Source organism: Loxodonta africana, chromosome 8 (genome assembly GCF_030014295.1).
Source record: "Loxodonta africana isolate mLoxAfr1 chromosome 8, mLoxAfr1.hap2, whole genome shotgun sequence".
NCBI classification, from domain to species: domain Eukaryota; kingdom Metazoa; phylum Chordata; class Mammalia; order Proboscidea; family Elephantidae; genus Loxodonta; species Loxodonta africana.
The window spans coordinates 31,822,180-31,850,112 of NC_087349.1; the positions used below are offsets into that span (position 1 = coordinate 31,822,180).

The 27,933-nt window shown below is 38.8% G+C and overlaps 1 protein-coding gene across 1 annotated transcript in view; it reads right to left on the reverse strand.

Annotated features, from left to right (window-relative positions):
- CFTR (CF transmembrane conductance regulator) overlaps positions 1 to 27,933 on the reverse strand; it is a 196,596-nt gene that overhangs the window by 99,545 nt on the left and 69,118 nt on the right. Inside the window, exon 11 of the mRNA XM_064290397.1 lies at positions 16,701 to 16,892. Within this exon, the coding sequence (XP_064146467.1) occupies positions 16,701 to 16,892 (192 nt within the window). The remainder of the gene's footprint in view (positions 1 to 16,700; positions 16,893 to 27,933) is intronic.

Sequence of the window (27,933 nt, forward strand, 5' to 3'; positions counted from 1 at the left end):
GTCATCAACCTTCCCCTGGACTAGGAGCTTCTCAGTGCAGGGACCCTGAGTCCAAAGGACATGCTCTGCTCCTGGCACTACTTTCTTGATGATATGAGGTCCCCATGTCTCTCTAATCTCTTTTATATCTAGAAAGAGATTGGCTTAAGACACTACCTAATCTTATAGATTGAGTCCTGCCTCATTAATATAACTGCCACTAATCCTACCTTATCAACATCATAGAGATAGGATTTACAACACACAGGAAAATCACATCATCAGATGACAAAATGATGGAAAAACACAATACTGGGAATCATGGTCTAGCAAAGTTGACAGACATTTCTGGGGTACAAAATTCAATCCATGACAGTAACTAAATATTACAGTGTTTTTGTCACCAATATTAAATTGTTTATTATTTAGTCATTTATATATATGCTTCTATGTATGAATTTACAAGTATATATGTAGCTAAGTTTACTTGTTGATATTACTATGACTCTTAAGGTGTTTATTTCTATATGTGTATAGGTCTGTATTTGTGTTTGAAAACAAGTTGCTCAAGTTTTTTTAAAAAGAAGAGTGCTGTGATTTAAGGTGTCATAGGGTAAGTGTCCCCAAGGAAGTGAGGTTAGAAAAGATATTTGAAACAAAGGATCCTATTTACTTTTTTCTCTACGTTAGACTTGTCTGCATACAGATTTCTGCATTCTTGTTGTTGTTTTGGGTTCCACTGAACTGGTTCCAACCCATAGCAACCCAATGTACAACAGAACAAAACACTGCCCAGTACTGTGTCATCTTCATAATCCTTGTTATACTTGAGTCCATTGTTGCAGCCACTGTGTCAATTCATCTCATTGAGAGTCTTCCTCTTTTTCACTTTCTACTTTACCAAGCATGAAGTTCTTCTCCAGGGCTGATTCCTCCTGATAATATGTCCAAAGTCTGTGGAAAAGAAGTCTCACCATCCTTGCTTCTACTGAGCATTCTGGCTGTACTTTTTCTAAGGCAGATTTGTTCGTTCTTCTGGCAGCCCATGGTATTATTCAATATTTTTCACCAACACCATATTTCAAAGGTGTCGATTCTTCTTCAGGTCTTCATTATTCATTATACAGCTTTCGAAAGCATATGAGGTGATTGAAAACACCATGGCTTGGGTCAGGCCTGTCTTTGTCCTAAAAGTGGCATCTTTGCATTTCAACACACAAAAGAGGTCTTTTGCAGCAGCTTTACCCAATGCAAATGCATTGTTTGAGTTCCTGACTGCTGCTTCCATGGGCATTGACTGTGGATCCAAGTGAAATGAAATCCTTGACAACTTCAATCTTTTCTCCATTTATCATGATGTTGCTTATTGATCCAGTTGTGAGGATTTTTGTTTTCTTTTTGTTGAGGCATAATCCATACTAAAGGCTGTAGTCTGTGACTTTTACCAGTAATTGGGTAAAGTCCTCTTTGTGTTCAGCAAGCAAGGTTGTGCCATCTGCTGTTAATGAGTCTTCTTCCAGTCCTGATGCCCAGTTCTTCTTCATATAGTCCAGCTTCTCAGATTATTTGCTCAGCATACAGATGGAATAAGTACGGTGAAAGGATACAACCCTGATGCACACTTTTCCTGATTTTTAACCACACGGTATCCTCTTGTTCTGTTTGAACAACTGCCTCTTGGTCTATGTACAGGTTCCTCATGAGCATAATTAAGTGTTCTAAAATTCCCATTCTTCCCAATGTTATCCATAATTTGTTATGATCCACAGAGTCGAATGCCTTTGCATAGTCAGTAAAACACAGGTAAACATCTTTCTGGTATTCTTTGCTTTCAGCCAGGATCCATTAACAACCAGCAATGATATCCCTTGTTCCACGTCCTCTTCTGCATCTGGCTTGAATTTCTTGAAGTTCCCTGTTGATGTACTGCTGCAGCCACTTTTGAATGATCTTCAGTAAAATTTTACTTGGGTATGATATTAATGATATTGTGCAATAATTTCCACATTTGGTTGGATCACCTTTCTTTGGAATAAGCATAAAAACGGATCTCTTCCAATTGGTTGGCCAGGTAGCTGTTTTCCAATTTTCTTGGCATAAACATGTGAGCACTTCCAGCACTGCACCCGTTTGTTAAAACATCTCAGTTTGTATTCTGTCAATTACTGGAGCCTTGTTTTTCGCCAATGCTTCCAATGCAGCTTGGACCTCTTCCTTCAGCACCATTGGTTCCTGATCATATTTACCTGCTGAAGTGGTTGAACATCGATGAATTCTCTTTGGTATAGTGACTCTGTGTATTCCTTCCAGCTTCTTTTGATGCTTCCCGTGTCATTTAATATTTTTCCCACAGAATCCTTGCTCAGCATACAGACTGAATAAGTATGGTGAAAGGATGCAATCCTGACACACGCCTTTCCTGACTTTAAACCACGCAGTATCCCTTCGTTCTGTTCAAATGACTGCCTCTTGGTCTATGTACAGGTTCCTCATGAGCACAATTAAGTGTTCTGGAACTCCCATTCTTCACAATGTTATCTATAATTTGTTATGATCCACACAGTTGAATGCCTTTGTGTAGTCGATAAAACATAGGTAAACATCTTTCTGGTATTCTCTGCTTTTAGCCAGGCTCCATCTGATACCAGCAATGATATTCCTGGTTCCACGTCCTCTTCTAAAGCCAGCTTGAATTTGTGGCAGTTCCCTGTAGATGTACTGCTGCAACCACTTTTGAATGATCTTCAGCAAAATTTTACTTGTGTGTGATAATAATGATAAAAAATAATAATGATATTGTGTGATAATTTCCACATTCAGTTGGATCACCTTTCTTTGGAATAGGCATAAATATGGATCTCTTCCAGTCAGTTGGCCAGGTAGCTGTTGGCATAGACAAGTAAGCACCTCTTACACTGCATCTGCTCATTGAAATATCTCATTTGATATTCTGTCACTTCCCGGAGCCTTGTTTTTCATCAACGTCCTCAGTGCAACTTGGACTTCTTCGTTCAGTGTCATTGGTTCTTGATTACATGTTACCTCCTGAAATGACTGAACGTCGACCAATTCTTTTCGGTATAGTGACTCTGTGTATTCTTTCTATCTTCTTTTGATGCTTCCTGTGTTGTTTATTTTCCCTATAGGAGTTTTCAATATTGCAGCTCAAGGCTTGAATTTCCTCTTCATTTCTTTCAGCGTGAGAAATGTTGAGCATGATCTTCTTCCCTTTTGGTTTTCTAACTACAAGTTATTGCATATGTCATTATAATACTTTACTTTGTCCTCCTGAGCCGCCCTTTGAAATCTTCTGTTCAGCTCTTTTACTTCACCATTTCTTTTGCTTTAGTTACTCAACATTCAAGAGCAACTTTCATAGTTTCTCTGACATCCATTTTGGTCTTTTCTTCCTTTCCTGACTTCTTGCTTTCTTCATGTATGATGTCCTTGATGTCATTCCACAACTCATCTGGTTTTTGATCATTAGTGTTCAACGCACCAAATCTAATCCTGAGGTGGTCTATAAATTCAGGTGGGATATACTCGAGGTTGTGCTTTGGCTCTTGGGACCTTGTTCTAATTTTCTTCAGCTTTACGTTGAACTTGCATATGAGCAATTGATGCTCTGTTCCACAGTCAGCCCCTTCCCTTGTTCTGACTGACAATATCGAGCTTTTCCATCATTTCTTTCCACATCTGGCAAGGTTGTCACGGATTGAATTATGTCCCCCCCAAAATGTGTATATCAGTTTGGCTGGGCCATGATTCCCACTACTGTGTGATTGTCCACCATTTTGTCATCTGATGTGATTCTTCTATATATTGTAAATCCTGCCTCTATGACTATGTTATACTATGTTAGTAAGGCAGGACTGAATCTACAAGATTGCATTGTGTCTTGAGGCAATCTCTTTTAAGATATGGAAGAGAGAAGCGAGCAGAGAGACAGGGGGACCTCATATCACCAAAAAAGCAGCACCAGGAGCAGAGAGCCTCCTTTGGACATGGGGTCCCTGCACCTGAGAAGCTCCTCAGCTAGGGGAAGATTGAGGACAAGGACCTTCTTCCAGAGCCGATGAGAGAGAAAGCCTTCCTCTGAGGCTGACACCCTGAATTTGGACTTCTAGCCTACTTTACTGTAAAGAAATAAATTTCCCTTTGCTAAAGCATTCACTTGTGGTATTTCTGTTCCAGCAGCACTAGTTGACTAAGACAGAATTTGGTACCAGGAGTAGGGTACTGCCCTAACAGATACCTAAAATTTGGAAGCTGTTTTGAAACTGTGAATGGATAGAGGAGTGGAAGCAGCAATCAGCAGCAGCAGAACCAGGAGACCTGCATGAGACGGTGCTGGGGCCTATCCATGGAGTAAGAGAGCTGAGTGTCTGTGCACAGGAGGCTTCCCGGTGGAGTAGGATGCCACCGGACACTTATCGGTGGACCTAGGCTTGCCAATCCGTGGATCAAGAAAGCTGAGTGCCTGTGCACAGAAGGATTCCTGGCAGAGTGGGGTGCCTCCAGGAACTTATTGGTGAAGCTACAAAGCTTTGGAACACCTGCCCCAGCAGGGTAGATGTGAGTGTGAGGCCCGAGGAGCCGAGAGGCCAAGAAACCAGGATGCAGAAGCTGAAGAGACAAGGAACACAAGAAGCTGAGCTGCCTCAGTCTCAAAAGGTATGGTTACGACCTCTGGGGTTCCATGGTGGAGCCAAGGCCTCTGGTGTTTCTAAGGGTGGAGTAGACATTCAGATGGACCAGGAGAATGGTGTGCCTAAAGCTGAGGAGGTGGAGGTGCTGTCCCAGTGAGCCTGGAAGGTGGAGCTGAAGCCCAGGACCAAGAGGCCTCTACTCAGAATCTGGAAAGTGTGCCCAATACCTAGAGTCTAGAGGGTAGGGCCATTGTGCAAATTGTCTCAGAGAACACAGGATTATATTCAAAGCCTTGAGGGCTAATAAAACGTGTTCTGCTGACTTGCTTGGTGCCTGTTATCCCTTCTTTTCCCCTAGTTTCTCCTATTTGTAATGGAAATGTCTAGCTTGGTGCCTGTTCTTCCATAGTACTTTTGGAAGCAGATAACTTGTATTCTAGATTTCACAGATGAAGAGGAATTTTTGGATCCTGAACTTGGAATTAAGACTTTTGCTATGATATGGCAGGGTGAATATGTTTTGCCTGTTGCAAGGATGTGATTTTTGGGGAGCCAAAGGCTGGAATGTCATGGACTGAATTATGTCCTCCCAAAAATTGTGTATCAATTTGGCTGGGCCATGATTCCCATTATGGTGTGACTGTCCACCATTATGTCATTGGATGCGAGTCTCCTATATGTTGTAAATCCTGCCTCTATGACGTTAATGAGGGGGGATGGACAGTGGTTGTGTTAGTGAGGCAGGACTCAATCTACAAGATTGGGTTGTGTCTTGAGGCAACCTCTTTTGAGATATAAAAGAGAGAAGTGCACAGAGAGACAAGTGGACTTCATACCACCAAGAAATGCACTGGGAGCAGAGTGAGTCCTTTGGACCCGGGGTCCCTGTGCCTGAGAAGCTCCTCGACCAGGGGAAGACTGAGAACAAAGACCTTTCTCCAGAGCCAACAGAGAGAGAAAGACTTCCTCTGAGGCTGACTCCCTGACTTTGGACTTTTAGCCTACTTTGCTGTGAGGAAATACGTTTCTCTTTGTTAAAGCCATCTACTTCTGGTATTTCTGTTACGGCAGTACTAGATGACTAAGACAGAGGCCCATGTGTATAGTCACTGTTTTTGTTGTTGAAAAAAGATATTTGCAATGAAGAAGTTACTGGTCTTGCAGAATCCTATCATGCAATCTCCCACATCGTTTCTATCAACAAGGCCATACCTTCAAACTACTTATCCGTCTTCTTTGTCACCAACTTTCACAATGCAATCACCATGAATTACCCATTCATCTTGATTGCATGTTTGATCAATTTCAGACTGCTGAAGTTGATAAAAATCTTCAATTTCCTCATCTTTGGCCTTAGTGGTTGGTGTGTAAATTTGAATAGTCAAATTAACTGGCATTCCTTTAAAAAAAAAAAAAACCAAACCCATTGCCATTGAGTTGATTCCGACTCATATCAACCCTACAGGACAGAGTAGAACTGCCCCGTAGAGTTTCCAAGGGGCACCTGGTGGATTCAAACTGCCAATCTTTTGGTTAGCAGCCGTAGCACTTAACCACCATGCCACCAAGTTTCCGCATTCCTTTTAGGCATATGGACATTATCTTATCCCTAATAGTTTTGTACTTCAGGATAGATCTCGAAATGTTTTTGACAATGAATGCAATGTCTTTAATTTGTCATTCCCAGCATAGCAGACCATATGATTGTCTGATTCAAGATAGTCAATATCAGTCTATTGCTGCTTACAATGTCTAGGAGATTGATGTTTATACATTCCACTTCATTTGTGACGATTTCCAGTTTTCCTAGATTCATACTTCATATATTTTGTGTCTCTATTATTAATGGATATTTGCAGCTATTTCTTCTCAATTTGAGTTGTTCCACATCAGCAAATGAAGGTCTTGAAAATTTGATTCCAACCACGTCATTAAGGTCGACTCTACTTTGAGTACCTTCCAACCTGAGTGGCTCATCTTCCTGCACTATATCAGACAATATTCTGCTGGTATTCCTAAGTTTTTCACTGGCTAATGTTTTTCAGAAGTAGACCACAGGTCCCTCTTCCTAGTCTGTCTTAGTCTGGAAGCTCAGCTGGAACCTGTTTACCATGGGTGACCCTGCTGACATTTGAATACCAGTGGCATAGCTTCCGGCATCACAGCAACATGCAAGCCACTACAGTACGACAAACTGAGAGACACGTGGGGTTCTGGATCCTAGATTTCAAAATCTCTGAAATGGCCTTTAAAATCTGTAATTTTAAAAAGCTCTCCAGTTGATTTTGATGCAGTTGTGGTTTTTTTTTTTTTTTTTTTGGTCTAAGAATTGGCACTGAGGAATCTGTTAATTCCTTATACAGCTCCTCTAAGTCAGCCCACCCAAGATGCCAGGACAGACCCAAACCCTGAAAGAACTTCTTTCTCAGTATTTCATTGGTTCATGACTGTTTCATCTTGCAGGTGGTTCTGTTCTTGATTTTCTAACATGTGTCACCTGTCCCCAGTAATAACCAAGTTTCCTGCTATATAATTCAATTGCTTAAGAAATGAGCTTTATAGTATTCACCAATTACCTCTCTGTCTGAAGTTCCTCCCAGGATCCCTGCTCTCTTCCCTCAGCAGGCTTCCTCTCCTGGCAGAATACCCATCTACTTGGACTTTCATATTTTAAGTTGGAGGTCATGGGGTATGAAGAAGGGAGGGGGGGAAAGGAAGATAATTTGAGAGAAGATCTGGACAGAAATGTCATGATCTATTTAAATTTCAAGTATATTAGTAATGGTGGTTTTCCCACAATACATTTATTTACACGAAAATAAATATTCTGAAAACGCTTTTCAAAACTATGTCATGGAATTCTCAACACCATTAGTTCACAAATCTTTGTTATCATATTCTTCTTCTTTGCAAACGGCAGATTTACATTCTTTATGGCTTAATAGTACTGTTACCATCAGAGTGTTACCATCAGAGTGAAATTAACTAGCATGAAGTTCTAACTTAAAGTTAGCAATGTTCCATGGATAAGCATTAGAGTCTGAGATAAAGTTTCATTTCTAATCTGCAACAACTCCAATAGGGTATAGCACAAATGATAAGGAGTCAGAAGTTTTGGACTGTATTGCTGGTCCCACCATTTATGAGACAGTTAATCATTTTCTACCAAGGAAAACATTCTTTTTTTTCCCCTTCTGTAGCACCACACTTGCCTGGTTTTCTTTCCTACTAACTCGGTATCTTTCTCCGGCCCCCTCTTCTCTGCACACCTCCTAGGTGTTAATATTCCTCAGGGATTCTGTCCTCAGTCCATTCTTCTTGTCACTATTCCCACCCTTCCTTGGCAATATTATCTACTCTTATCACTTCATTTACAATCCGTAGGCTGAGGACTTTCATCTCACACTCTAGCCCAGGAATATTTCCTTAGTTCTATACCCAACCTCTTTCTTCTTTGAAGTTCCCTAGTCACCTCATCACTTCCAAAATGGAAGTCATTATTTTCACCACACAAACCTGCTCCTGTTGTGTTCCCTGTCTCAGTGAATAGTACCACCATTGCCCCAACAGCCCAAGATAGATCACTGGGCATCACTCTTGCCTCCTCCCTTCTTCTCCCATATCAGATAATGATTTGTCCATCAACTCTACCTTCTAATTATCTCAGAAACCAGTTTACTTCTCTATCCCTACTGCTTCTTACCCAGGACAGATTATCATTATCTTTCATCTGAATCACTTGCAACAACCTCCTAAATAGTCTCCCTGCCACCAGCCCTATCTCTTCTCCCGTAATTCATTCTCCACATTGCAGCCACAGACAACTTTCAAAATGCAAACTTTATCACATCATAACTTCTATATTTAAAATCCTTCAATGAATCCCATGGCCCTCAATGTAAAGTCCAATTTCCTCAATGCAGCATATAAAGTCCTTTATGATCTGGCTGTCCTCTCACCATTCAGCTCTCACCATATATCTCTTCCTTTCCAGACCCCAGTCTTTCTGTACTACCTGTAGCTCCCCAAATGTGCAATGCTCTCTCCTGGCTCCAGGCCAATTTCGTCCTACACCCGGCCACACTGAACTCACTATAGCTCCCCTAATGTACATTGTTCTCTCTTGGCTCCAGGCCTTGTACATTCTGTTCTCTTTCTGGAATATTCTGGTTCTTCTTAACTCAGATGACTCTTACTCATCTATCACCTCTCAGTTTAGATGTCACTTCAGGGAAACCTTCCCTGACCTTCTAAGAACAAATTAAATGCTCGTTCTCTGTCCTCATGTAATGACCTTATACCAACCAGTATCACAGCACTTAAAAAACTGCACTGGTTTTTATTTATCCATCTCTGCTGGAATGAAAGCCCCTTGAAGACATGGATTGTGTCTCGTTCATCATTGTATTCCCAGGGTCTGCTGCAGTCACTATTCAAAATTTACATTCATAAATATTTACTAAATGAAAGGATATCTGTATGTTTTCCCTAAAAACATCTGTAAGTCAAAAACTCACTGCAGACGGAGACCCTTATTACACTTGCAGGCGGCATCCACAGTGCCTAACACAGTGGAGTGTCTGTCCATAGGAGCTCAATAAATGGTGTGTCCAGTTATGTGTCCATAATGGTGTGATTGGAGCTCAATAAATGTTTGTTGAAATAAAGTTTTCAATTTATTAAAAGTGAATCTAGGTTAACTAAATCTTGAAATGAAAACCAAGTGTTACGGACTTGGTTCTGAAAGCTAACATTGATAATACAATTGATGTCTCAAGGGTTGTTTTAGCTAGAAAATACTTGTTCTCAGAATTTTTAGAAACACTAAGATTCCCCTTCCGGGGAGGTTTTATGAATGTTTCTCTAACTGCTATAGAGCTGGAAGCCTAGTGAGAAACTCAAGAACCAGCTGCAGGGGTTAAAAATTAACCAAAGAGTTCTGAGGTCACTCCTAATTCTAAGGTGCTACTAAAGGTAAGTGTAAGATCTTCTCTTTGTCTTCTTAAATTAGACGTTGCTTCAAAATGGAAAATACTGAGAGTCTAGGATCCCAGTTCTTCAAGAGGGATAAAGCATCAGGCATATATATAAGGACACAGTAGGACTTTTACCTTTGGATAATTTTTTACTTTATGTTTTAAATATGAAAGGCTGGCTGAAATGTAAAAGTCTTAATTTCATTATCTCTTCAAGAAATAGCTTTGTCCCTGACAGTTATAATTAATTTTTTACTCTACTGCCCTATTGACTTGCCCAAATCTTACTAGGAGGGGCAATCTCGGTGCTATTTTGGTTTACTCAATCTAAGAACTCTCATTTGTTGAAGTAATCATTAGTTCCAGAATTACAATCCTAAACTCAAAGACCTAGGTCATACCTTTGAAATTCTGTGCCTTTTCGTTTTGACTGCTAGCTCTAGGAGAGCTATCACCAAAAAAAAAAAAAAAAAGTTGCCATGGAGTCTATTCCAACTCATAATGACCCTACAGTACAGAGCAGAACTGCCCACAGGGTTTCCAAGGAGCGGCTAGTGGATTCGAACTGTTGACTTTTTGGTTGACAGCCAAGTTCTTAACCACTGCACCATCAGGGCTCACTGGAAAGTAAGGATTAAATGGACCAACGTGTGCAAAGTGCTTAGCACAGCAGGAGAGGCATGTGTGTTCTTCCAAGAGATCTTAGCAGTTATTTATTTTTAAGTACCAGGGCTCAAATGAAGTGAAATAACCATTTAGCTCAGGAAACAATATGGCATTTCTATTTGGTTCTGGGTCACCAGTTTCATAAAATAAATGCGCTTGCTTCAAATTACAATAGATAAGTGGCAGTGCTTTCAAACTTCTTTAATTACACATCAGTAGAAAATTATGGGTGGTTCAAGGCACAATCACTTCACATGGTTTATTCTGGTTTAGGGGACATAGTTCAATGGGTTTCAACTATCTGTTTTAGATGTCCATTATGTCTTCACTAGTATTGAATGCCACCATTAACTTCTATGGCACCTTTTTATTTACAGTTCTCCCAACTGAGCATTCATGCATTCTCCTACCACAGTGGTTTCAGCCTCAACTTTGGTGCAGGTTAGTTTTGGCCAGACCTGAAGATTCAGAGGTCAAATTCAAATTTAATTAGTCCTTTGGTATCTGAATGATGGAATTTATTTCCCAGAACAGTCATTAATTCATTTCTTTGCTTACTTCCCTCCCAAGTTTTTCAAACTTTTTGCCAATTTCCCCCCCAGGTGTTGTGTTTTATTTATTGATTTTTTGACTAACTTCTTGCCAACTTCCCTCCCAATGTTTTTCTTCTCATGACTGAAATATGAAAACTGTCAAGCAGTGGGTAATAGAAAACACTAGCAGATTTTATCTTCTTCAGCTTACACAGTAAATATTTTTATTACCATGCATATGTAACAGCTGTCCTGATAAATACTTACGGAGGATCATCTTAAACTTTGTTCTAAAAATATTGCAACAACTTTGTGGGAATCAAGCATATCCCTAAGCCCCTGACCTCCCTTTCACACTCCCCACCCCTGCTTCCCACCATATATTAATATAAAATCCAAACCCAGGGACTTATCAAGTTTGAGAGTGAGTCACAAAATAAAGATGGTCCAACTATTTGGGACCCAAACACTGGCCAACGCAGAATTCTCTTCTGCCAGCTGTGGGCTGTGAGGTAGGCCTATGGTATTGGCAAAGGGCAGGAGAAGCAATGTCCTAGAAATTAATGGAAAGAAGGACAATGGAGTTTGTCCCTCTTTCAATAACAAAATATGATTATAATCTCCTTAAAGAATAAGTAAGCTAACTAAAAAACCAACAGTTGCCATCAGGTCGATTCAGACTCACGGAGACCCCATGTGTGTCAAAGTAGAATCGCACTCCATGGGATTTTCAATGGCTGATTTCTCAGAAGTAGATCTCCAGGCTTTTCTTCCAAGGTACATCTACATGGACTCAGGCCTCCAGCCTTTCAGTTAATAGCCAAGCACATTAACTGTTTGCATCACCCAGGGAGTCCAAGTAACCTAACTAACCCAGTGCCATCGAGTCGATTCCAACTCATAGCGACCCTATAGGACAGAGTTGAACTGCCTCATAGAGTTTCCAAGGAGTACCTGGCAGATTCGAACTGCCGACCCACTAGGGCCCAATTATATTGATTCTTCTTTTTATGCTAGCAAAGTCACCATTGCCAGTTACAATAGCTATAAATATTGAGTAGAATTCTAAGGGTATTTTTGGGACATGGGAAGGAAAATGAAAGAATAAGTTAATGGGCACAGGGATGCATAAGGGTGTTTTTTTTTTAAAACCTATCAATTTGCCTAAGAATCCATTCCATTGCAATCTAGATTCAAAGTAGGGTGTAGAAAGCAGAACATGGAGATATTCCTAAAAGGAGAAGACTGAAGGTAAAGAAGCTGAACATGACTTGCTCACTCACGGCTACACATTCCAAGTTATTCTATCAGCATATAACTATCTCCATGCCCTTCCCTGTGATAAAGTCTTTAAGCTATCCCACTGAGTGAAGAATTTTCAACAACAAACTGAAGTCAGAAAACTATGTGAAATATGTTGTGCGTGCTTTCTCCCATTCACCCAAAGTTACACCTACCTCTCTATTCCTATGACATCAAGCATCATTGCATACGCAAGTGCTTTGCAGATATTAGAGCTGAACAAAAACACAAAAATGAGAAAGAGAATATTCCATTCTCCCCTCCTGTTCCAAGTCTTGAGGTAGCACAATAATAAACAGATCGACGTTGGCAGTCAAAATGAAAACATACTGAATCATGAATGTTTGCACTTGGTGATAGGGGCTGCAGAGAAAACACATCATGGAATTCTTTTGCTGGCAGCTGCTTAACCATGAAGGGTTCTGTAGGTGTCTTATGTGGCTATAATTAAAACTTAAAAAAATAAAACCTAACTTCAGCACACAGGCAATAGACTGCATTGAGATTCTTGTGGGCCTTTTTCAAAGGTGAGAAGACTTGTTTAACAAAACAAAATACAAAAATAAGTCACCAAAAATAGGGGAAACTTCCGATTTGATTGTCAAAAAAGTCTAGCACTTTTAATTACTTGTATTTGTTACTCCCAGTGGTAATCTGCTGCCCTGAGATGGTCAGGCTCATGGGAGGACATTTTCTGAGCAACATTCTTGCAGCTGACACACCCACTTCCAAACATCTCTGAAACTGTCATCCAACAAGAATTTACCATTTTGCTTATCAATGTGCTAGGTGGAGTATACAAAAAAAAAATTTTTTTTAATGTTGCTGTTTTCAAGGAATTTACCGTGTAGTTGAGTAGGTATAATACAAGGGATTTATAAGACACCTGGGTGTTTTTGCCTGTCATTCGATGACTAGGAGGCATAAATCAGTTGCAAAACTCAGCAGGACAGAAAGGAGCAGTAGCTCGAGGATTGTTTTAAAGGCAAAGTTGACTGTTTTATTTGACATTTTAGGCAAAGAGGGAAGTAAGTCAATTGCACATTAAAAAACAAACTAGTCTAGAGGTCACCATCATTATTAAAAAGTGTTTATTAAATCCCATCTAGTGGTGTCCTCTCTAAATACTCTGCTAGCAAGACCTGTGATCTCTCTGCCTTGATCAGACATCTCAGTTCTCAATGGCTCACTGCAACTCCTACTTCCTAAACATTTCTCCCTGTTACCTTCCTGATTCCTGTTGTGCAAGGAATCTTAAATCCTAAACTAATGCCTCTCCTCCTCTAATTTCTTTAGGACTCCCTCCTCCCTGAAGGGCCATATTCCCTGATGCCCTTTCCTATGGATGCAAATGGCACATAAAGATGACATTCCTGGTCCATTCACAAGCCCTCTGCTGAACTTTTCTTTCTTCTTGTCCATCACAACCGTTACCTGGTTAACTGAAATAGCTTCCTACTGGTCTACTCCTTCTAGTCAGAATAGTAAATAGTATTACTACAACTAATAGCTGCTTTTACCTATTAAGTACTTCCTATGCCAGAACAATGCACAAACTCTATGAAATAGGTAATATTATTCCCATATTGCAAGGAGAAAACTCAAATTATAGCAAGGTTATGTAACTGTCTTTAGTAACCTGGCTTTGTCAGATTTCAAAGTCTATGTTCTTTTTCTATCCCACAAACCTTCTAACCTTGCCTTAATTCTGCTACTCACAACATAGCCAAAGTGATATATATTTAAAATACAAAACTGAGTATGTCATTCCCCCGATTAAAGATCTATAAGATCAAATTCTTGAAACTGGTATGCCAGGTCCCCAGGATATGGCCCACCAGCTTCAATACTCCTTACTATCCCAGTTACACTCTGGTTCTGCCAATATGCTTGTGCGCAAGCCAAGTGGTTTCATGTCTTCATGTTTTTGCTTACGCAGTCTCCTCTGTCTAGAATATCTTTTCCATATCTTACTCATCTTTCAAGGTGCTTGTTCTTATAGAAAGCCTTCTCTGAATTGCCCAAGCAGACTAAAAGCCCTCAGCTGGGTTTCTGTAGTGCCCTAACAGTACCTCTATCCTAACATGGTCTCTTTATGTATATTTCTCTCTTACCAGCCTGTTAAGTTCTTCAAGGGAAGGGATGACAAAGCATTCATTTTGTATCCACTCTACCCCTACCACAGTATACAGTGTTTGGCATAAGGTGATAACACAACTAGTGTCTGTGGATCTGAAAGGGATACAGGAACTGGGACCACTTCCCAATCCCCATGCCGTTTCTGGAGCATGTGCCTACACTTACCTTTGGAATCTCATGTCATTTGTTTTCTTCCACTGAATAACCCAACTTTTGCTGGTTGTGTCACGCAGACCAACTACCATATTTACAGATGACCACTACTTCAGTTTTCTCTTATAAGTACTCTTGTGAACAACAAAATTCATACGGATGACTTTTCATGATTCTGTGGCTTCATGATTCCTCCTTCTTCTTAACTACTTCATTCTCCATCTTGTTCCCATAGTAGTCATACTGTAACGAGACCTGACTCTCACAGGCATGTCTCCTACCTCATGAGCTCTAGCAGTATTTTCCATCTCAAAGAAGTGGAAATGAGCTAATCTTTACTGAATGGCTACTTTTCACCAGATGCTGTGTTAGTCACCTTACATATATCTCATCTAATCTTTTCAACAATTCAATGACTACTTATTCATTAATCTTCTGCTTCTTCACATCCACTTAACCTTCTCTCTATTGGTAGCTCTCATCTTAATCAAAGGAGTCCTGGTAGCACAGTGGTTAAGCACTCAGCTGCTAGCTGAAAGATGGTTTGAACCCACCAGCCACTCTGAGGGAGAAAAATGTGGTAGTCTGCTTCCATGAAGATTACGGCCCTGGAAATCCTATGGGGCAGTTCTATTCTGTTCTATAGGGTCACTATGAGTCGAAAGTGACTCATCGGCAGCAGGTTATCTTACTCAAAAATCTCTACTGAAGCCGTAAGTTTCATTATTGCCACTCTTGGAATTCCATCATGTGTTGTTCCATCAGAGTAACCCCTAGAAGAATGGACTATGTCTTAGTCAACTTGGTATTCCCGGGATACAGCAGAGTGTTTAGAAGTTAGTAAATGCTCATTCCATGGATGAGGGACCCATAACTCTTAAAATTAGTAATAAAACTATATTCTATATGAGTTAAATATACTTTTACAGGTTAACTTGGGGAATCAAATCACCATTTATAAAACTATTTCTATGGAAAAAGTTACATTCAAAGCAGGAATAAAGTACACAAGAAAACCTTCAACAATTTTTCAGTAATAAGACCCATGATTTATCTTGCAAGGTTCAACCACTCCTATATCCTATTCCCATCCTAGAAAAATATCTGTGTTCTCTAGAATCACTAAAATTTTTTTTGTAGCAAATTCTCTGACTGTTCCAACCTCCAGGTTGTGAAATACTATTCCTGGAAGAAGGACTTTTGAGGAATGAAGATTATCTTCTTCAAAGTAAATCTAATGTTTTTTCAGGACATTCAGAAAATAAACAAAAATACTTTTTATTTTCATTTTGCTTTCAAAATGTGTAGAAAACAAGAGAATGAGGGCTTTAAAAACTATAGTACTGAGCCACTTGTACAAGTGTGTAGCCCTCTTTTGTAAGAACTATAGTTTCTGTCTAATTCACCACTAGCCTTTTTCCGTTTTCTCACGCACTGTATTTTAAGCTTCGTTTTATTTATTCCCATAACTTTTTTTTTTCCAAAAAGGTTACAGGAATCCATTAGTGCCAAATGCCATCTATCAAAGATAATGATTTTAAATCCAGGTCACTATCCAGGCAATATTTCTGACAAACCTCACAATAACATCTTCTCTGCCCCAAGATTTACATCAATAATTATTGAACACCTGTATCATACAATGTATGTATTGAAGAGCACAAGACCGATGTTAAAAGCTGTTGAGATTGCAAAGAACATACTAATTTCACTTGAAATACCTTTATGTAATTTCCAGATAATTAGTCCATTCCTTAATATTATTATGAAATGAGTCAATAGCATCACCTTCATTTTGTTTCAGAGAACTGTAGATACTAGAGGTTTATGGTTATATATTCAAGGACAAAAGATAAGATACAATCACAATTTGCTCTTTGATTCTCTACTAATAGGTCAGTGTTTATTTCATTAGGCTATGGTGTTATTAAAATTATTAAAATCCTCTCACGAAATTTTCAGAGTATATTTTAAAAGTGCATGCCATATAAATATGCATGGAGGTCATCTGTCTGACTAATAAGTGAACAAAATTCCCACCATGTTCATAAAAAGCTTTTACTGTAATTAAACCAGCCAGTCATTTAAAAAATAAGCTGCATCTATTTTTTTGTGTGTTTTCAAGCTTCTGGAAAGCAGGCCATGTGTTTTATTATCTGATTAGCCACAGTAGTTTACCCAGAGAGGAAACCTGATTAACACATGTAGGCTGACTGCTTGATTGAACAGGGAATTAAACACGTAGTTTAGGTACTTTGAAGGTTTCCTAGGCATTATTAGACATTTTTCACACAATTGCTTACCTCTTCTAGCTGGCAGGCTTTGATGACACTCCTATATCTATACTCATCATAGGAAACACCAAAGATGATGTTTTCTTTAATGGTGCCAGGCATGATCCAGGAGAACTGAGAACAGAATGAAATTCTTCCACTGTGCTTAATTTTACCCTCTGAGGGCTCCAGTTCTCCCATAATCATCATTAGAAGTGAAGTCTGGAAAGAAAAAAAATATTGCTATTAAGTCATTTGGTCAAATCACTTGCAGGATTCACTTGCCTCAAGTTGTCATCCTAAACAAAGGAACCCTGATTTTAAAGGCTCCGTTAACCCATTTGATTCAAAATTTATTAACCATATCCTGTTCTAGGTACTCTGCTGTGCAGTAAAGATACACAGAGGAATAAAAGAGACAATTACAACAGAGTGTATTAAGGGCTACGATAGAGGTTCGTAGAGAAGGGGTGCCTAATTCAGGTTGTTGGAGTACATTGCATGGCAGTCACAGAAAGGTTAGTTAACAGCTGATATTTGTTGAGTGTTTGCTCTGTGCTGGGCACTGTTCTATATTAATTTATTGTTATTATTAATTTATTTAATCCTTACAATGACCCTATGGGATAGATTCAGTATTATCCTCATCTTACAAAGAAGGAATTAGGTACAGAAAGGTAACCATAATGCTATACTCTCATAGGTACAGATGAACTCACCAAAGGAGAATGTGTAAAGTGAGATGAGAGCAAGATTCAAAACCCCCGGGAACACCAACAACTGAGCTGAGGAAAAGAAAAGGAGAAAGGGTGATTCAAGAGAGTTGAGGGAAACTGGCAGGCAGTTATATCAAGAAAGGCAAGAAAGAGAGAGTTTCCAGAAGGAATGAGAGGTCAGACTCCAAAGAGATTAAAAGGAGAATAAAGACTAAACTTGTCCCCTGTATTAAGAAGTCATTGATTACATTATGAGGAAGGGTTTGGTGGAATTCTGGGGATTGAAACCATTTGGGGAGTCAAGGAAATAAAAAAGTAAAGAATGAATAGATTATTCATTTAGGAAATATTGCTGAGAAGGAATAAATATGGACTTCCTTATTCATTAACTGTAGCAAATTTTATTAAAAATTTTATTAGTATTCCCTTATGAAATTGACTATGTAGGTCAACATCTTCCCCTCTTGTTCCTGGAAATCATTTTAAAGCAAAAAAAAAGAACAAAAAAAATCTATTTTCATTGAAAATAGGAGAAAGATATAATGTGCAGACTCTAAAATAGATATAAACCCATTGCCATCGAGTCAATTCCAACTCATAGCAAACCTATAGGACAGAGTAGAACTGCCCCATGGGGCTTCCAAGGCTGTAATCTTTATGGAAGCAGATGGCACATCTTTCTCCTGCAGAGGAGCTGGTGGGTTCAAATCGGCAATGTTAAAAGTAGATGAGATTCCAAAGAACACAGTGGCAAGGAGGTCCAGCAAAGTGTCGCTCTCAGCAAGTACTGACACAAAGACTCTCTCTCTGAAGGTGAGAGGCTCCCTCCAAAGTCTGCAACAATGAACACACAGACAGGGATGAGTTGAGCAGGTCACAGAAGACTTTCTGAACAAAATTTGGGTCAGAGAAACAAAGAGAGTGCTATCCAAATAATTACACGGATGATCCAAACTTGCAGAAGCAGACTATCTCTGTGACAGAAAGTAAAAATAGAACCTTTGGGTGGTAAGTGTGGAAGGTCTACCCTGGTGCCACCTGTCTAGGAATCTGTAAGGAGCTAATCCAATAAAATCAAATACTTAACTCATTAATATATAAATAATAGAAGTCACACAACACAAAAACAAAGATACTATGGGAAGAAAAAAATGAAGGAAGCCCACAAAACAAAGACACAGAGCTCAGAGAAGAAATGACCAAACAACAGAAGGAGCTTAAGCACAGACTGGCAAAGCTCAGGAAAGTAAAGTAAAATAATAAAACAACAGAAATGAAGATGAAATTGGATGAACCACAAAGGAAAATGTAGTTGTTGTTGGGTGCCATTGATCCTGACTCATAGTGACCCCATGTGACAGAGCAGAACTGCCCCATAGGATTTTGTTTTGTTTTGATATTTTATTGTGTTTTAGGTAAAAAGTTTACACAGCAAATTAGGTTCCCATTTAACAATTTTACATAAATTGTTCCGTGACATTGGCTACAATTTCCATAGTATGTCAGCATTCTCGTTATTTCCATTCTGTTTGTTCTGTTTCCATTGATCTAGCTTTCCCTTTCCCTCCTTGCTTTCCCTTTTGCTTTTGGGTAAATGTTGACTGCTTGGTCTCATATAGTTGATTGTTTAAGGGAGCACATTCCTTATGGGTGATATTGTTTACTTTATAAGCCAATCTATTATTTGGCTGAAAGGTGACCTCCAGGAGTAGCTTCAGTGCCAAGTTTAAAAGGTATCTCAGGGTGATAGTCTCAGGGGTCCCTCTAGTCTCTATTGATCCACTAGGCCTGGCTCTTTTTAGGAATTTGAATTTTGTTCTACATTTTTCTCCCATTCTATCAAGGATCTTCTATTGTGTCTCACTCCATAGGATTTTCTAGGCTATAATCTTTATGGAAAACTTGGTGGTGCAGTGATTAAGAGTTCAGCTGCTAACCAAAAGTTTGGCAGTTCAAATCTACCAGGCACTCCTCAGAAACCCTATGGGGCAGTTCTACTCTGTCCTATGGAGGGGCTGAGTCAGAATGGATGCAATGGGTTTGGTTTTTTTGTTTGTTTGTTTTCTTTTCCTTCTTTCTTTTTTTTTTTTGGTTAACCTTTAGAGAAGGAAACCTGGTGGTGCAGCGATTAAGCTCTTGGCTGCTAACCAAAAAAGTCGGCGGTTTGAACACACCAGCCGTTCCACGAAGAAAGGTGTGTCAGACACTATCACAAGGTGATAGAGAAAGATATATCTACAAGCCCAGGAACTCCAAGTATGGCCGACTAGAGAAGCTGACACAAGAATATTCCCCTGGACCCAACAGAGAGAGAGCCTTCCCTTAGAGCTGGTGCCTTGAATTTGGAATTTTAGCCTTCAGAACTGTGAAAAGGTCCCCCTAGATGGCACCAATGGTTAAGCACTCAACTGGCAGTCGAAAAGTTGGCAGTTCAAATGCACCCTGATGATCTACTTCCAAACGTTCACAGCCTTAAAAAGCCTATGGAGCAGTTCTAGTCTGCATACATGGGATTTGCCATGAGTCAGAATTGACTTGACCACAACTCACAACAGCAAACTGTGAGAAAATAAATTTCTGTCTAAACCACCCACTTGTGATATTTCTGTTATAACAGCACTAAGAAACTAAGACAAAAGCCCTTTATGATCTGGGCCCCCACACCCCCATACCCCCAACATTTACTTCTCTGACAGTTCCCTTTCTGCCCTCTCCCAGCTCACTCTGTGTTAGCCCCTCTAGCCTTCTTGCCCTTCTTTGAACTAGCCAGGCATAGTCTCACTCAAGGCTATGCACCTGCTGCACCCTCTACCTAAAGGACTCTTCGCCTAGATGTCCACGTGGCTTAATCTCTCGCCGTCTAGTCTTTGCTCAAAGGTTACCTTTAATCAGGCCTTTCCTATCACCCCTATTTAAAATCACACCCCTGTCACCAGTCCTTCTCTGCTATATTTGTCTTCATAAGATTTATCATCAAGCGACATCCCATATATTTATTTATTTATTTATTGTCTGTCATCCCGCACTAGAAATTAAGTTCCTTGGAGTGAGTGTGGGACTATGTCGTGGGCTCTGACATATCCTCAGAGTCTAGAATAGTGCCCGGCACAAAGTAGCTACTCAAAAAATATTTGTTAAATGAAGAGTAAGTGATACTATAATTACTCAATAATTTAATTATAATGCATTACCTTAAATTATATTATGAGGATTCAGTAACTTTAAAATAAAAGTGTAGCACTGGTACATGAATAAGCAGACAAACCAGTGGAATAGAAAGTACAAAAACAGATCCAAATGCATAAAGGAATTAGTATTTGATAAGGTGGCATCTAAAATAGTGAGGGAAAGATTCAACAAATGGTGTTGGACAACTGGAAAGCCATCTGGAGGGCAAACAAAAAAATTATCTATATCTCACACCATATGCACAATGAATTTCAAATAAGTCAAAAAGCTAAGTGCAAAAAATGAAACAATAAAATACTTAAAACACTGGAGGATCCCTAAAAAGCAAACTGTGGCATGAGGGAGGCCTTCTGATTCAAAATACAAAAGCCATAAAATAAAGTGAGCCACATTTAAATACCAAACTTTTACATGGAAAACAATGACAAACTGAAGTAAATATTTGCAACTTATATCACAAAAAGGGGTAATTTACCTCTTTATAAAGTATCCTAAAATCAAAAGGAAAAAGACCAACCACTCATTAGAAAAATGTACAAAGAATTTCAGTGAAACGTACAGGTATTTCACTGAAAATGAAAATATAAGTGGCCTTTAAACATATGAAAAGATTATTTATTATAAGAGCAATGGAAATTTAAAATATTCTGACATACCATTTTCCCCTAGGGGATTGAAAAAACTCAAAAGTTAAATAATGTGATGCGCTGGCAATGCTGTGGGGAAATCAGCACTCACATAGACTGTACAGAAAAGTATAAACTGGTACGGTTTTTAGGGAGGAAAGTTTGGCGATATGTATCAAAATTACAAATACACACACGCTTTACCTTAGAATTCCACTTCTAAGAAGCTATCCTAATGATACATTTGCAGATGTGCTAACTGGCACGTGTACCAAGAGTAATTACAGCATTACTGTCTGTGTTAGCAAAATGTTAGAAGTAACTGAAATGTCAATCAATAGATGATTCATTACATTACAGAACATTCATCCAGCTATTGCAGCTGCAACAATGAACTCAGACACAGCAATGACTGTGAGGATGGTGCAGGACTGGGCAGTGTTTTGCTCTGTTGTACATGTGGTTGCTATGAGTTGGACCCGACTCAATGGCACCTAACAACAACAACATATATGAGGAAGTTTTCTCTACTTTGAATATGGAAAGTTCTCCAAAATATATACTTCAGTGAGAAAAGCAAGGAATAAAACTATGTTATGGAATGATACATTTTATATAAGAAGAGAAGTAGAGACAATTAAAAATATATATATACATAATATATATATACATACACATAGTCCATATACACAAAAAAAGTCTCTGGAAAGATACTTAAAAAATTGACAAAAGTGACTACCTGGGGTGGGGAGGTAGCAGCGGAGAATGGAAAATGGGTAGATGAGAGAGAAAATTTTCATCCTTTTATATATTTTAATTTTCTATTTTTATTCAATTTTAATAAATGATAATAATATCACCTAAAATATATTAAGAAGTCTTGGTGGCTCAATGGTTAAGTGCTTGGCTGCTAACCAAAAGGTTGGCAGTTCAAACCCACCCAGGGGCTCTGCAGGAGAAAGAACTGGCTATCTGTTTCCATAAAGATTACAGCCCAGAAAACTCCAGGAGACAGTTCTACTCTGTCACGTGAGGTCATTAGGAGTCAAAATCAACTAAATGGCACATGCCAATAACAACAAATTCTATTAGGGAGAAAGTAATAGATACCTTTGTACTATCTATTTCAACAGATTTTATTGCCTTACTGTATGGAAAAAAATCAGAAGTATCTTACTTTTGTGTAAAATCTTTTTACATAAAAGTTAAAACTACAAGTGTAATTTCCATATAGCACCTTTATAAATTCACACACGGTATGGATCTTATTACTCAGGTTTTATAAATATATATACATTTATATACATGTATATATATGTTGTTCTTATGTGCCGTTGAGTCAGTATCAACTCATAGAGACTCTGTGTATGACCGAATGAAACACTGCCAGGTCCTGCACCATCCTCACAATTGTTGCTATGCTTGAGCCCATTGTTGCAGCCACTATGTCAATCCATCTCTTTGAGGGTCTTCCTCTCTTCTGCTGACCTTCTATTTTACCAGGCATGTTCCTCTCCAGGGGCTGGTCCCTCCTGATAACATGTCCAAAGTACATGAGATGAAGTCTCGCCATCCTCACTTCTAAGGAACATTCTGGCTCTACTTCTAAGACAGATTTGTTCATTCTTCTGGCAGCCCATGGTATATTCAATAGTCTTCACCAACACCATAATTCTTAAGGCATCAGTTCCTCTTTGGTCTTTTTTATTCATCATCCAGCTTTCACGTGCATACAAGGCAATTGAAAACACCATGGCTTGGGTCAAGCCCACCTTAGTCCTTAAAGTGACATCTTTGCTTTTTAACACTTTAAAGAGGTCTTTTGCAGATTTGCCCAATGCAATATGTTATTTGATTTCTTGACTGCTGCTTCCACGCATGTTGATTGTGGATCCAAGCAAAATGAAATCCTTAACAACTTCAATATTTTCTCCATTTATCATGATGTTGCTTATTGGTCCAGTTGTGAGGATTTTTGTTTTCTTTACATTGAGGTGGAATCCATATGGAAGGCTGTAGTGTTTGATCTTCATCGGTAAGTGCTTCAAGTCCTCTTCACTTTCAGCAAGCAAGGTTGTGTCATCTACATATCGAAGGTAGTCAATGAGTCTTCCTCCAATTCTGATGTCAAGTTCTTCTTGGTATAGTCCCAGCTTCTCGGCTTATTTGCTCAGCATACAGACTGAATATGTATGGTGAAAGGATACAACCCTGATGCACATCTTTCCTAATTTTAAACCACACAGTATCCCCTTGTTCTGTTCAAATGACAACCTCTTGGTCTGTGTACAGGTTCCTCATGAGCACAACTAAGTGTTTTGGAATTTCCATTCTTCACAATGTTAACCATAATTTGTTATGATCCACACAGTCGATGGCCTTTAATTACTCCATAAAACACAGTTAAACATCTTTCTGGCATTCTCTGGTCTCAACCAAGACCCATCTGACAGCAATGATATTCCTCATTCCACAACTTCTTCTGAATCCAGCTTGAATTTTTGGCAGTTCGCTGTTGATGTACTGCTGCAACCACTTTTGAATTGTCTTCACAAAATTTTGGCATTTTGAGAGATACAAAGTTAAATGAAAACATCATTTAACATGTTGTTGTTGTTAGTTGCCATCAAGTCAGTTTCGACTCATAGTGACCCTGTGTGCAACAGAACAAAACACTGCCCGGTCCTGCGCCATTCTCACAATCATTGTTATGCTTGAGCCCACTGTTGCAGCCACTGTGTCAATGCATCTTGTTGAGAGGCTTCCCCTTTTTCGCTGACCCTCTGCTTTACCAAGTATGATATCCTTCTCCAGAGATTGGTCCTTCCTGATAACATGTCGAAAGTATGTACTTCTGAGAATTCTGGCTATACTTCTACCAAGACAGATTTGTTCATTCTTCTGGCAGTCCATGGTATATTCAATATTCTTTGCCAGCACCATAATTCAAAGGCATCAATTCTTCTTTGGTTTTCCTTATTCATTGGCCAGCTTTTGAGGGCATGTGAGGCAACTGAAAACACTGTGGTGTGGGTCAGGTACGCCTTAGTCCTCAAAGTGTGACATCTTTGCTTTTTAACACTTTAAAGAGGCCTTTTGCAGTAGATTTGCCTGATAATAGCTATTATATTCAACGATGTTTTCACTTGACTTTGTATCTCTCAAAATGCCAAAATCTAGATAAAACACTTCATGGACATTTGTAACTTATTTTTAATGTAAGCAAAAACAAGAGCTAGTAGTTTATTCCATACATCCTGATGTTCAATTATTATAAAACCAAGCAAAAATAGCACCAGAGGGAAACAAAGATGGATGATAGAGACTACATGGTGTCAGAGATTGTCAGGAAGGCCACAGAACTGGTTCGCTAGTGCTGGGGACAGCAAAGGACAGAAAACCCCCACACCCTGGATGAGATACCACAAGACGGTCAGCTTCACTCAATGGCCCCCCAGTGGTGCAGACTCCTAGACCAATTTTTCAGAATTAAAATCATTCAAGGATGTTTCATGAGTGTAAGATACTTAACAAACTTGGGAACAAAATGTAAAGCATTTTTGCAAAGATATTCAGTTAAAAACGTTTTTATCAAGCACCTATCACGTGCCAGGCACTGTGGTAGTCCTTGGGATATAAAAATGAAAACAACATCATGCTCTTACAGTTTAGGCTATTACAATAGGAGATAATGACAAAATAAACGTGACTTTACTGCTTTATCAATAAAATAGAGTATTGTTGAAAATTTTAGAAAATGCATAGACATAAAATACACATGTCAAAGATAATAACTTGAGTCATCTGTCCCTCCAGACACACATATACACATACACATATACGTGCGTTTCAAAAAATGTGGATTTTAAAGTACACGCTCATTTGTAATCTGTTGTCTTTCTTCACTTAATACTATATCATTCACATCCTTCAGAGTCAACCTTTAACATATCTTTTACTGACCGAATACTATGCCATTATATGTTGATGTTGAAATTAGGGGCCATAGAGACCCTATAGGGCAGAGTAGAACTGCTTCATAGGGTTTGCCAGGGTGTAATCTAAGTCCTGGGGAGTGTAGTGGTTAACAGCTATGGCTGCTAACCAAAAGATCGGCAGTTCGAATTTACCAGGTGCTCCTTGAAAACCCTATGGGGCAGTTCTACTCTGTCCTGTAGGGTCACTATGAGTCAGAATCTTAATGGGAGAAGATCTCCAGGTCTTTTTCCTGAGGGGCCGCTGGGTGGGTTCAAACCATTAACCTTTCAGTTAGCAGCCGAGCACTTAATCATTGCACCACCAAGGCTCCTTCTATAGCTACACCAAAATTTATTTAATCAGCCCCCTCTTACTAGACATTTAGGGTTTTTTTCCTCAATTTTTGACTATTGAAAACAATGTTGTAATGAATATCTTTATATCAAATTTCTGTACACATATAAGGATAATGTCATACAAGTAGAAAACTTACTAGGTTATTTTTAAGGCTTTTGATACAAATTACCAAATTGAGTGGGGGAGTACTTAAAATATTCCTTCTTGTATTTTAGCTAGAACTCCTGTCCAAAAAAAATGATAAAATGCTCCATTCCTCCTACTATGAAAAGGCCTCCTAGATTCAGCTTACAAATGCTATTGCTATTTCTCAGAAGGACTTAACTACTCCTAAGGAACCGCTGCCTTCATCCAACTGTCTTCATAGCTGCTTCCCAGAACAGGCGATCACAAGTCCAGCCAGTATCTGCTTACCATGCTTACCGATTCTTAATACAACTGCCTGAAATTTAATTGCTGGGAAGTCTTGTAATTTGTAGTTCCAAAGCTATTTTTGCACGTCTTTTATAGAATTCATTTTAAACACATAAACACAGAATTAATTTTTAAACTTCTATGAAACATAATTACTATTCTCTCATAAGTAAACCTCTTTGTTTAGATAATCTGTAACTTGTTTGATAGCAACTCTTCCTTTGGTATAATTTTCTTTTAATCATGAAAATCGCCAGTAGTATCATACAAAAAATAGAAGGAAAAAAAGATGACAAGTAGGAAATGCTTTTACAAGAAGAAGAAGCACAAACAGCTACTTTATTTAAAAAGAGTGTTTCACATGTAAGGAAATGTAACTACAGAGAGCACTGAGCAAATTGTATTGTTAGTAGACACCAAATTCAGTGACTAGAAACTTTCTGTGGCATTTTGCTTCCCAAGTCTAAGACTAAATTCTTCAAAATATGGTTCTCTATATTGGATATTAATTTTAAAAACTGCTTTTCAGGAGCCTGTCTTATTTTCTATTTTCATTTACATTTTTATCTTACAGCGGCACTGCTTTTATCTTTCTTTCTTTATTATGTCCTGGGGTTTAACTCTAGAACATATCTTGAAAAGTGTTAAGAAGTCACTAAACTATTTCTTATGTATCTGGAAAATCCAACAGCTGAAATAACAGTCAAATGAAAACAAGGGTCTATTTTTATGGACTTCCAAAGCAAATATCTGAAAACCTTAGCTGTTCTTTCTTACCTCTGATTTGGTTCCTTCATGCCCTTTAAAAGTATTTCCTTGATAGTTATAGAGAGCAAGTGTTTATTGTTACCTGAATGATAGCTCATATGCTTGAAAGATCATTCATTATAAAGTCACTCCTTAGTCATCTCTTCTCTTGACAACAAATTTTGACCCTTTGGCCATTTTTGCTTTCTGACCTATTAGATTTTGTCAGATTTATCTCCAAATATCCCTGGGTCTGGAAAGTGTCTGTAAGTAATGGAGGGACAAGGCTGACCAAAACTCAATAAGTTTATATATCCTATGTAGTTCCCTCAAAATCCTACCCCACTCAATAACTTTTCTTCATAATATATCAAAGCAAGTCTGAGTCCATTCTCCAAAATTCTAACACCAATAAAATGGAAGCCTTTTGCCTCTGTGGTTCCTGAGGTAAAATCTAAGTTATGATTTTCCTGGACCAGTTCTGAGAAAATATTTGTGTCAAAGACTGGTAAAAATGGATGGTTAATTTGTTCACTGAAGTTACTGAATGCCCACCATGTTCATGACGCTGGGTTGAATGCTATGCAAGATACAAAGATATGGAAGGAAAGTTATTGGAAATAATATTAGGAAATAAAAAGCTAGAGAAAATTATCAATGGAATAGTTTGTATTCTTTTTAAAAAAAATCACCCAACATGGGTAAATCTGGAGGACATTATAGCTGAGTGAAATAAGCCAGTCACAAAAGGACAAATATTGTACGAGACCACTATCATAAGATCTCAAGAAAAGATTTACACACAGAAAAGAAAAGTCTTTGATGGCTACAAAGGTAGAGAAAGAGGGAGAGGGAAAATCACTAATTAGGTAGTAAGCAAATGTCAACTTCGGTGAAGGGAAGGACAACACACAATACAGGGAAAGTAAGCACAACTGAACCAAAGCAAAAGCACGGAAGTTTCCTAGGCATATCCAAACACTTTGAGGGACCGAGTGGCTGGGGCTGGGGCTGGTGACCATAGTCTCGGGGGACATCTAAGTCAGTTGACATAACATACTTCATACAGAAAATGTTCTACATCCCTCTTTGTTGAGTAGTGTCTGGGGTCTTGAAAGCTTACCAGCAGTCATCTAAGATACATCTATTGGTCCCATCCCATTCGGAGCAAAGGAGAAGGAAGAAAACCAAAGACACAAGAAAAATATTAGCCTAAAGGACCACATGAAACTCAAC